The sequence below is a fragment of the Bombina bombina genome, chromosome 1, assembly GCF_027579735.1.
Source record: "Bombina bombina isolate aBomBom1 chromosome 1, aBomBom1.pri, whole genome shotgun sequence".
Lineage (NCBI taxonomy): Eukaryota > Metazoa > Chordata > Amphibia > Anura > Bombinatoridae > Bombina > Bombina bombina.
This window is the reverse complement of record NC_069499.1, coordinates 1,111,010,903-1,111,023,194: the sequence shown is the minus strand read 5'-3', so window position 1 is coordinate 1,111,023,194 and position 12,292 is coordinate 1,111,010,903. Positions and strand designations below refer to the sequence as shown.

Below are 12,292 nucleotides of genomic sequence, written 5' to 3'. Positions count from 1 at the left end.
ATACAAAGCATAGTGTGTAAATGCAGCAATATAAATACAGAAAAGTAGAGAGAGAAAAAATTCTGTCTTTTGAAGATTTCACTAGAGATCTTGAAGTCCCGATGGGTCATTTTAAATCATCTCACCTGAGCAGAGAGTTTTTGAACATCAGACCCCAGTAGTGGCCTTAGAGTAAAAAGTAATAAGATAAGGAGGACTTTGTATAAATAATTAGAAGATGGGGACTTCCGGAAGGCGGAGCAAGTAGCTAGATTCCAGCGAACCATGCTCCCGCTCAGGAGACAGAGCCATGCCGAACACTAGCACACGGCACCTAAAGAGCCCCATAGGCAGACATCATCCTTGCCGCCAGGGGAGACCAGCTGACGGGGGGGGGGTGCTCCGGAGGCCCAACTTGGTCGATGGTTGGCCAGAAGCCAGGGCCACAACTGAAGCAAAACCTGCACAGGGAAGGACACGGGCCAGTAAGCTGCTATCATCAGGCAACAAGTGCCCCAGCAGCCCAGCCGAACCTGCACTAAGAGGAAACGGGACGCAGACTGAATACTGAAGTGGTTACCCAATCCTCCAACAGAGTATCGCCGGATCAGACAGGAAAACGGCGGTCGGTGGAGGTAGTGAACGTGGAATAGTGGCCACGTATTGGAGCAAAGGAGAAAGCAAACGCAAGTACTTGGGTTTTTTTTCCCCAAAATATAAACACTACACTTAATGGGGTGGAAGACCTGCTGGGTCTGAATATTCCCTATAGTAGCAGGGTATAGAAGGTATTGTGTTGTGGCCTGACTGTACTGGTATCTACCGCTTTGAGCTTAAAAGGAAAGAGGGCCCTTCTAATACGATCTGGAAAGGTGCCTACATCTTGGCTGATTTATTCCTCCTATACAGCTCTTACTCAGGCTAAATGGTATGGAGGGGTCTGAATATTGATGTGTGCTTGCTTGGCCCCTGGAGGTCGTTGCAAAAAGAAGGATAAGAAAAAAGAAAAAAAAAATAGGAGTAAACCTCAAACTTTAAGAATCTGTGTTCCGGTTATACAGAATAATTTAACCCAGTCTGGCTTGTTTGAGGAAAATTGGTTGACTTTCTAAGACATTTGGAACAAGTATTTCCTCTGGGTACTGTTTGCGCACCAGAGTACTTTTTTCTGTAATAATTGTCTATATATTTCTGTATGGTTAAACGTTTAAATTTACCTGTCCAGTTGAGGTAAATACCCTGGTACCACGTAATTGAGAGCCAGGTGTCTCGTTTTTCCCTACTCACTTTATGAGGCGTAGTGCTATGAACTGCAAGGAAGACTTAGAAGAGTGTAGCTACTATCTTTGTATCTAATAAATGGTAGCTAATTAAAGCAGCAATACAGTTAGTAAGAGTAAATCCAGGTGGGCCTGACTGAAGATGAAGGACCGGCCCTTAGGAGTCTTATGGAATTACTTTTATTTTTTCTACGCAATAACTGTGTGTGTATGTATATATATATATATATATATATATATATATATATATATATATATATATATATATATATATATATATATATATATATATATATATATATATATATATATATACACACATACACATATACATACATATATACACACACACACACATACACATACATACATAATCTACTGTTAAAAATTTGAATTTACCTGTACAGTTGAGACAATAACTTTGACATTATGTAATAAGGGGCATAGGTGCTGTTTTCTCCCTTTTCGGGGTGCCATGATTTGAGAAAAGATGTAAATGCTATCGCTGTACTCAATAAACGGTAGCAATTTAAGGTATTAAAGTGAATGTCAAGTTTTCAACTCCTGAAGTCTCCTAACACTACTTTAGCACTTCGCTATTCAAACTGCTAACTTTTTAAAATAAATAAACCATTTTTATTATAGTTTAAAAAATAACTTAGCTCTGGTTTGAGATGGAACACCTGCCATCCGGCACTTCCTTGAAAGCGCGCACCCGTGGAGCCCTTAATATGCCCTTAATATGCGCCCGTACTATGCACATGCATTCAAAACTGATGTACACAATCTGCGCATGCGTTTCAGCCAATAAGACCATTGCCAATTTCCAGCCAATCAGCGAAAGCCACCTGGTGGGCTACATTAACCCTATATTACCCGAGTGAACGCTGCACTTCTGTATATCCCCCATGACAGGGAGCCTATTGTGTAAGATTCCCAGGCACAGTTACCCCGGCAGGCAGAGCTGACAGTATACTCTACACAGGGAATCTATGTTGTATCGATAGAGCATGCGTGTCTCGTGGACGCACTTGCTTCCGAAAAGGAGATTCTCATGTAACACATGCGCAGAAGAAGAGCAGGACGTTGAAAAAAAGGGGCTATCGCCCCGGGGAGGGGAAACACTATTGGACATCCTTGATGTCAATCAACCACAAAAAGAGGAACTAAATGGCGGGTGGAGGAAGCGCAATTGAAAAAACAATATTATAAAGGTATTTTTCAACTTTCAATTTTAAGACCTGTATGGTTGAGTTGACATTCACTTTAATATAGTAATTAAGTCCAGTCAGGTTAATATAGGGTGTCAGATCTCTAAATACAACTTAACTTTCCAATCTCTATTGAAGCAAATCTATTTTTTCTTCTTCTTTTCACTATTTCACCAGCCCAGAACGGAACTTAGAACTAGCACAGGAGGGGTGTGGTAACGATTTAAAAAAAAAAAAAAAGTTTAACACAGATCGCATACACTTGCAGATAACACTAGCGTATCACATTTTTTATTGCACTTTATTTCTCTTTCTTTGAGACTATTTCTCACTTATCAATTGTGGTTTTTTTTTTTGTTTTTTGCTTTTTCTCTTTGGATATCTCGATATCACATACCAAATAGGCACTATACACTTTTTTTTTTTCGTTTCACTTTCCATAAACTTTTAATGGAAAAAGATTGTCATTACTGCTAAAAATATATCTCCAGCCATTCCGCTGAAAAAATATTAAAAAAAAATCAAAAAGTGGCCTAGAAAGATTAGATACATCTGGTACCCCCATACAAAATACAGATTCCCAAGCAATGTATAATCAGATAGCTGAGCTAATACTCCCGCAATTTGAAGCAGTTAAAAAAAGAAATAACGGGCCTAACAAATGAGTTTAGGCAATTTGCCAGTAGTATTGCGGAGGTAGAAGCTAGGGTATCTGACATGGAAGATCACTTTAATTCACAAGAAGCTACACACAAATCTCAGGTAGAAAAAATAAAAGCTCTTCAATTTAGACTAGAAGATCTGGAGGACAGGTCCCGAAGAAATAATGTAAGGGTAGTGGGGCTCCCAGAGACAAGCGAGTTTGAGGATCTGATTAAGTTTGCCTCACAAACACAACATAATGATTGGTATGCAGCCCCAGTCAGAGAGAATCTTGGTAGAAAGGGCATATAGATCTGAATTTCCAAGAAAACTCAGTGATGGGAATAATAGGCCACGCATAGTGGTCATAAGATACCTTAAATTTCCCAGATAAGGTTAACATTCTGAAGTACTACAGAAAGCTTAACGCTTTAACGGTGGGTAGTACCAGTGTTTACCTGTTCAAGGACTTCTCTGCAGAAACTTCTGCCAAGAGAAGGGAAATGGCTCCCTATTGCTCGGCTCTTATCAATGCCGCGCTTAGAGCTGGATTAAGATGTAGCCTGATGAAACGGCATTGTAGCCAAGAAACGCGTAGCGAAGCATTTTAAAGTTTTTAATAAAAGTTTTATATTTGTTCTACCTTGCTTGGACATATTAATCTCTACCTAAAGCTCTTAAAGTATAGTAACCACAATACAGAGCTTTAGAGTTCTTGTATCTCCCTCGAGCAGTGTTATTTCCCAATACAGCAGCTAGCCCTGAACATTGATCCTGCATTCTGGGGAACAGCTGTTTTATCTAAAGGGAGTCAGCCGAACGGCTCACAAAGTTTCGGTCCGCTTGATACTGCAGTGATTATGCAAACCCGTATGCGAGTATAAACCCTCAGCTATTTGTTGTTTGTCCGACATTGGTCGGGGAAATCTGCACCAAGGGTGTTTTTTCCTCCTATCCACTACAGGGGCGTGATCGCTGTAAGCAGCTGATCGGGATTGAGTGAGTCAGCCGAGTGGCTCTGAAGCTTCGGCTTGTTCAGTATTGTACTGGATGTGCAAACACACTTGTGAGTACCAAGTTTGTAATACAGTTGATGAGCGCGTATTTCTTTAGTATTTTCTGCACCAGAGCGCCTCCTCTTTGTCTTTTCAGGACGAGGGATTAAAAAAGGTACCCAGCCCAGATTATAGTGGATATAGAGGCTAAGACCAATATACTAAAAACAAAGGAGGCAAAAAAATTTCCTTGAGGATAATAAAATAGACCACACAATGCCCGATAGAAGAGGTAATCCTAGGATTTAGTTGGAAGTTTATTAGGAGTCAGGCAATAAGCATTTTTTTCGACAACAAACAGATAGGTAGGTTGAGCAACAGTTGTCATATGTCAAGTTCATTTCTAAATATTAACCCTTCAAATACTCGAAAGGTTCATTGTGTTTTATTAGTTAATTTGTATATTGTTTTTACTGGGTCACAAAAAGTATGGATTTTAATTTTTGTTTGCAATAGAAAGACTAAGTTTTTAACATATTATTTAGTGGAGGATAGAGATAGAGATATATATTCCCCTTCCTAGAGCTTTTTTTCAAGGCTACAAAAAGGTACCTCGGCTAAGCACTTAGCAAGAACGATTAAGATGAAGAAAAAAAACAATACGATAGCAAGTATTAAAGTGGGTAACGCCAAAATAGCTATTACTACCGAGATTTGTGCAGCATTTTACACGTATTACCGAAAAATATACTCTGAAGAAACCACAGACAAGCAAGAAGAGGAGAGATTCTGGCAGAAAGTCAAGACCCCTAAAATCTCTAAAGATGAACTAAAAGGGATTAATCTACCAATTACGTTAGAAGAAATTAATTTTGCAATTAACAGACTGAAATTAAATAAAGCCCTGGGCCCTGATGGGCTAACGGCAGAATTTTATAAAATACTGAACAAAGAAGTACAGGGCAGTTTATTTAAATTATTTAACCAATACTTAGGTGAGAATATTTTGAACTCTCCGTATTTCGAGGACACCATTATAACACTTATACATAAAAAAGGAAAAGACCCAGAAGATATGGGGGCTTACCATCCGATATCGTTGCTTAATAACGATTATACATTTTAATTATCAAACAGGATTCATGCCAGGACGGAACGTTGTTCGCAACATTAGAAAGGTGCTGTTGACCATAGATACTTATCATAATAAAATCAAAAACAAAACACTCTGCCTAGGAAAGATATGGCACTATTAACATTAGATGCGGCAAAGGCCTTTGATTCAATTATTTGGGAGCACCTTTTTTTTTGGCCTTGGTAAATTTTGGTTTTGATGGAAATATACTGAATTTTCTTCAGAGGATATGAAAATTCTAGATCACAATTACTAGTTAATAGGGATCTTTCGCAATATATTACATTACAGAAAGGTATGCGACAAGGATGTCCTTTATCCCCCCTTCTTTTTAATATTTCACTAGAACCCTTTGCGATTTGGCTTAGACAAGAGCTACATGGAATGATATCGGGTAAAAAGAAAATTAAATTATTTTGTCATTATACGCGGACGACCTTATACTATATCCAAGTGACACCAAGAAGAGTATCCCGCGTTCTCTTCATCTTATTAACTGCATTAGTAAATTCTCGGGGTATAGAATGGTTACAAAATCGGAGATTATGTGGATCTATAAAACCCCAGAAACTAATAAACTTCATACTTTTAAAGAGGTACAATGTATAAAATATTTGTGCATCAAAATTAGCAGAAATCCCAACGAATGGTATAATCTTAACTATGGAGATGTATTCGGAAAAATTACTAATGAGATGAAGAGCTGGAAATTACCATATTTGTCCTTATCTGCTAAGGTTATGTTACTCAAAACTATTTTTTCTGCAGAATCTTCCTTTGTTTATTACCAAACGTGATATTCAGCAGTTTAACAGTGCATGTACACTTTCTATGGGGAAAAAGTCAGCCGCAAATTTATAAGGCGAGATTGATACAACAAAAAAAAATTTGGTGGCTTTCAATGCCCAGTTTAAAATATTACAATTGGGTCTGCATGTTAAAAGTTGCGATTGACTGGATAACAGAGGTAGATTATGTTATGCAGCTAGACATTGAGACAAATTTTGTAGACCCTTTTGACTTAAGGGCACTGCTACACTATTCTCCTATTAGTTTACCAAGTAATATTATACATATGCAGACATAAGTAAATATCTCCGCCTGGCAGAAATATTGCAGGATAATGGGTCACGATTCCAGATTTTGTTCCCGGGCTATATGACCCGGTGTTTCATATATGAAAAGGAATCTTGTGCATATCCCATATTCTGCAAGGAAATAAAAAGACATTTCAATCTTTTGCTGAATTGTCAGCAAATTATAATCTCTTGACAAAAGATTTCTACGCTTTCGTACAGATCAGGAGCTATGTAGCTCAAATGACTAGACTTCATAGTCTGGAATGGGGAGCTCCTAATGGGATTAAACTATAAGGCCGGTCGGCGAACAATATCCTACTGGTATGGATCCTTGTTGATCAAGTTGGGGCAAACAAATCTTAAGAAATTTAAAGATAACATAATAAAATACTTTCCAAACGTAACAGAACAGGATATTACAAAGAGTATTAGACTATCAGTGGCTGCGACGACCAATATAACTTGGCGGGAATCTCAAATAAAGTTACTGAATATTATTTCACCCCATATAGAATTTATAAAATTTCTAAAAATATACAATCTAGTCGTTGCTACAAATGTCAGTCAGAATTGGCAAATATTATACATTGCATGTGGTCATGCCCCAGAGTCATGCAATATTGAAACAAAGTAAGTTTCTGTTTAAATAAACATTTACAAAATAAAATATGTATTACACTGTCCCAAGTTTTCTTTTTTAGCCCCAATCCATTGTGTTGCCAGGGAACGTCTCCTGATAAACTTTACTATCTTGGCGGTTCACAATCAATTACTATGCGAGTGGAAATATGCCAAGGTTCCTAGTAAAATTGAATTATTGAATGTTATGAAATTACAAATGGCTATTGAATCCCATGATCTTAACCTAAAGTCCGATTCACACTGTAGAGCTTTTTTCTCCAAGTGGAAAAATCTCATCTGTGCTTAGCCCGTAGATCTACAACATCAGTTTATTGAACCCTATAGAAACTCCTCCACTGATATCACTTGTACTTGAGGGAGAATTGACCCAGCACTGGCTAGAATGTGATTGGAGGTCCGAATATTTAAGAAAGTTGATACTTTTTGACCTGAGGTTTTGTTTTGCTGTTTGTGTGTCTCTCTGCTAGGACCCAGTGGTCATGTTCTTAATATAATATTTCTGCTAAATGTTGAAGGGAATAAGGTTAAAGAAAACTATGCAGTAGTATTAACCTGTTTTTTTACTTTTTTTGTGTGCGTTGTTTCCCAAAAACTACTTTGTACGGTAAACAGTCAAGGTAAATGTAACACGGACAATACTGTTTTGCTTTTTTCTGTTTTATATCTTTGTGCTGTATGAACCTTTATTGTTTTGTTTGAAAATTCAATAAAGAAAAGATTTTTAAAAAACATTAGAAGATAATGAGGTGTTTCCTACCTACAAGCTTAGCCCATTGTATTGGGTTGTGGTTTCAATTAGCAACAGCTAATATACAAAAACAACTAGACATTTTTAAAAGCTGCAGCTTGAACAACAGTCATTAGAAATACATTAAGGGGAAAATAATTTTACAGTACATTGTCCCTATAAGGACGACGACCCCTGGTCAATTCTCATTCTTACACTAGAGGAAAAAAAAAAGAATATGGCCTGTTTCAGAGGACGACAAGGTATATCCTTAGTCTCTGAGGAATAAAAAGAGTGAAATAGTCATCCTATGAGCTTGAAGGGACATGAAATTCAAAAATGTTATTACATAATTCAGACAGAACATACCTTTTTAAAACAACTTTCTAATTTACTTCTATTATCTAATTTGCTTTGTTTTCTTTTGTTCTAAGGTAATTTTTAAATAAAAATTCAATTTTAAATTAGGCAGTTACATTATAGCACCAGTTCAACTGCAATGTGTTGGTTAACAGGAAAATAAAGCACTTTTTAAAGTTTTATAACCTAGTATAGTAGTTGAAAATTGCATTGGAAATTACCTGCAGCCAAAAAGAAAAGTCAAATATCTCAAATAAATTAGTTTCCTTTTCTTTTGGTCTAACAAAGAAATATAGTAATAAAAAGTTGCATTGCTTATAAGAACGTCTTATATTAAAAAAAAAAAAAAAAAAAAAAAAAAAAAACACAGCTTTGCAGACTAGGGAAAGGCTTAGAGCCAGTCAACAATCAATGCACTGCCGCTTTGCGCACTACTGCATATTTGACAGTTTAGTTCAAAGAGCACTTTGCTCTGGATGCACTGTGTTAAAGGGATATTAAACATTTTTTTACTTCCATGTTTCAGATAGAGCATGAAATTGTAAGCAACTTTCTAATTTACTCCTTTTATCAATTTTTTCTTTGTTCTCTTGCTATCTTTTTCTAAAAAGCAGGAATTTAAAGTTTAGGAGCAGGCCCATTGTTGGTTCAGAACTTGGTTATGCTTGCTTATTGGTTTGCTAAATGTAGCTACCAATAAGAAAGCGCTATCCATGGTGCTAAACCTAAAATGGGCTGGCTTCTAAGTTTCCTGCTTTTAAAATAAAGACAGCAAGAGAAGAAAGAAAATTTGATAAGAGTAAATTGTAAAGTTGCTTAAAATTACATGCTCTATCTGAATAATGAAAGAAAAAAATGTGGGCTTGGTATCCCTTTAGTGCCGCCACAACACAGCTCTGAATAGAACTGTCTAATGTGGAGCAGCGCTGCAAAGTTAAAGCACTAACAATTTCTGCATGTGTCCCATTCTTTCTGAAGACATGCTGCATTTTCAGAGATGACATCACAGAATGTTCTGCCATGGCGCTGGGAGGTAGCTGCTAATTCGTGGCTGCACATATATGCCTCATCATTGGTTTAATGATGTGTTCAGCTAGTTCCCAGTAGTGCATTGCTGTCCTTTCAATAAAGGAAAGAATGAAGCAAACTTGATAAAAGCAATAAATTGTAAAGTCGTTTAAAAATGTATGCCCTTTCTTATACACAAAAGAACAAATGGGTTTTACATCACTTTAAAAAAAATAGCCTGTGGCTTGCATTCCAAAAATTCACATCTAAGAGGATATTAAAATCAATTTGTCAGCAAATATGCAATGCATTGCAAAAAACAAACGCACAAAATAATTGTAAAGCAATACAATTGCTAACAAATACATTTTTCAGAGAGAATTACAGTAATACCAGGAAAGAAGTCATAACATTAATTGCAAAGTTTTCTTTATAAGTGGCAGCTTGTGTTTTATGTCCATTTAATAATTGTCAGATTGTAGCCAATAACAATTTGCTGAATCTTATATTCAGCATATCCTATACAAACAAAAAACATGGCAGATAACCTAAGCAGTAAAGCTGAAACTCATAACATATTTAAAAAATGTATTGTACTTGCTGTTTTGCTATTCTTAGTTTTAATGGAAATAAATCATTTTTAAGCAAAAAGCTTAAAACATTTTTTTTTATTTTTCTATTTTGAGTCCTGTATGAAATACTATTTCATACACATATATACATAAGTCAACACACATTGCAAATAGCAAGCTAAAACGTTAGAGCCTAACATGTTTTAAGTGACAGGCATAGAGGCTGTATTGAGAACAATGCATTATACCTAGTAGATTTGGTAGAGGGAACTTGACATGCGTGTGTGTATGTATATATACATAAAAAAAAATCACCCCGTGTTTTATATTCTGGATCTCACCTGCCCAGTTCCAGCTCCTTATCCCGGGACATATCTGTAAGGCTGCCGCCTGAGCCCCCCAGATCTCCAGCTCCTCTCCTCTCGTTAGTCCCCCCGGATCCTGCGCAGCTCTTAGTGCGGAAGATCCTGGAAAGTCGTATCCGCAGGGAGCCCTTCCTGTTTGAAGCTCTTCTAGCAACCGCTCCGGCCTCCACTTCCAGTGTCTCTCCGTCATCATCTTCTTCAAGTCTTCGTGCCTCTGGAGCCTCAAGCACAAGGAGAGCGTCACTGGTCTCCTCGCACGGGCAGCCTGCCCCCCGCAAGCCCAGGGCCCCGAGCTGAAGTTCCAAACCTTCCCCGGAATGCGTGGCTTTACGATGTCGGCTACAGAGCTCAGAAGACTGCGGAACCCCTTCCCCGGACACCCCTTCTACGCCAGCATCCGGCTCCGGCGCGGCCTCCTCCTCCTCCCCTCGCAGCATGTTCCGGAAAACCATCAGCCTAGGCCTGGCCGTTTCTTCTTCCCCTGCCAGAAGCCGGCTCAGCACCCGGTAGGACGCGGCCTCCTCTTCTGCCGCTGCGCCTCGCATGTCCCCGGTGGCTCCGCAGGCCCCGGCCCGAGCCTCGGCCTCTCCCAGCTCCGCTTCCCGAGCTCCGGATACTCCTTCATCGGAGCCCCGCCTACTACTTCCGGTATTATTTTGCGTTACTTCCGCCAAAGTGTCAGACCAGGAGAGTAGAACACGGATCTGCATTACCAATGTACAGCATGACGTAATTCAAGAGATTTTGATAAGTGACGTAATAAATTGGTTATTTGTGCAAATGAATTGACAAAACACTATATATTATTGAAAGAACATAAAAGTACCACATTCAAACACAGTAAACAGTATTTTCTACTAGTGTTAATATTTTATTTTTTTTATTGCAAACTGTGTAATTTGTATGTGTTACGTATTAAAGTTTTTTGTGTATTCTTCATGTTAAATATATGTCTTCTGTTGAATGTCATGCTTCCATCATTATCTAGTAGTAATGACAAAGTTATTTGGGGCAAGATTTATCATTGCTATTCTCCTATATTCTCCTAAAAATGTGAAAGATAAATAATTCCCCTATCATTTAAAATGTGCCTCAATTTGGGCTCGTTGGACTGTACAATTCTCCTACTCTGTTCCCATTCTTCTGCATGCTGCCGGAACATTCCTTATTCTGTCACCTAGGAAAGACTTTCATGCAAACACACAAATGTATTATAATCTTCTGAACATGTTATCAAGATCCAGAAACACGAGTTATAGTACTTACTGGTAAATATCTACATTCTCTTGGCTCAGAATACAATTTAGTTGGTTTACAAGCTGTGAATGTAACATAACAGCTTTCTGGCTGCTGGAGTTACCTCACTTTCTCCCTCCCATAGTTGGGGGGGTCAGGCTCCTAGCTACACACATCATCATGCGAACCCTGCTCTACCCTTTTTGTCTCTAAAATGGGGTCAAGGGACAGTGAATTATAAAATTATCTCCCCTTTAACACCTTAAGGGGTTTGCACGCTATTTCCGATGACCAGAAGGGAGGATAGAGGGTATAATAGTGCGGTCTTGCAGCAGGACCTGCACTATTATAAACAAGAAAACCCTTAACGAACGGCGACATACATGGTACATCTCAGTTGTAAAGTGGTTAAAGGGACAGTAAACACTATAAAATAACATACTAACATCACTCAAGTCCACTCTAAACATTTTTAAAACAAATTAACATCCTTTTTACTAAAATTATTTTCAAGTAGTCAAACCCCACATACCAATTGCCTTATTTGAAGGGGCCAATCTTAAAGGGACATGAAACCCAAACCTTTCTATCATGATTTAGGTAGAACATACAATTTTAAACAACTTTCTAGCTTACTTCTGATATCAAATGTATTTCATTGTCTTGTTATCATTTGTTGAAGGAGCAGCAATGCACTACTGTTTTTTAACTGAATATATGGTTGAGCCAATGACAATCGGTATATATATGCAGCCACCAATCAGCAGCTAGAACCTAGGTTCTTTGCTGTTTCTGAGCTTACCTAGATAAACCTTTCAGCAAATGATAACAAGAGAAGGAAACAAATTTAAAAATAAAAGTAAATTGTAAAGTGGTTTAAAATTGTATGCTCTGTCTGAACCATAAAAGCTTAATTATGACTTTACTGTCCCTTTAACTTTAGTCCACAGATAAAAAGACTAAATACTGTAATAAATGTAGTATAAAATTAATTGTTTTGCAGTAGTTATCTGGGAAAGCAAATTAGGGACAGATATGTAGTAGCGTTAGCCTTGTGAAGT

At 37.8% G+C, this 12,292-nt stretch overlaps 1 protein-coding gene across 2 annotated transcripts in view; it reads right to left on the bottom strand.

Annotated features, from left to right (window-relative positions):
- SOCS7 (suppressor of cytokine signaling 7) overlaps window positions 1-10,624 on the bottom strand; it is a 133,947-nt gene extending 123,323 nt beyond the window's left edge. For both annotated transcript variants that reach the window (XM_053697704.1, XM_053697710.1), the window contains exon 1: window positions 9,972-10,624. In XM_053697704.1, the coding sequence (XP_053553679.1) occupies window positions 9,972-10,540 (569 nt within the window). In that variant the 5' untranslated portion in view covers window positions 10,541-10,624. The remainder of the gene's footprint in view (window positions 1-9,971) is intronic.
- Between the last annotated feature and the right edge of the window lie 1,668 nt (window positions 10,625-12,292).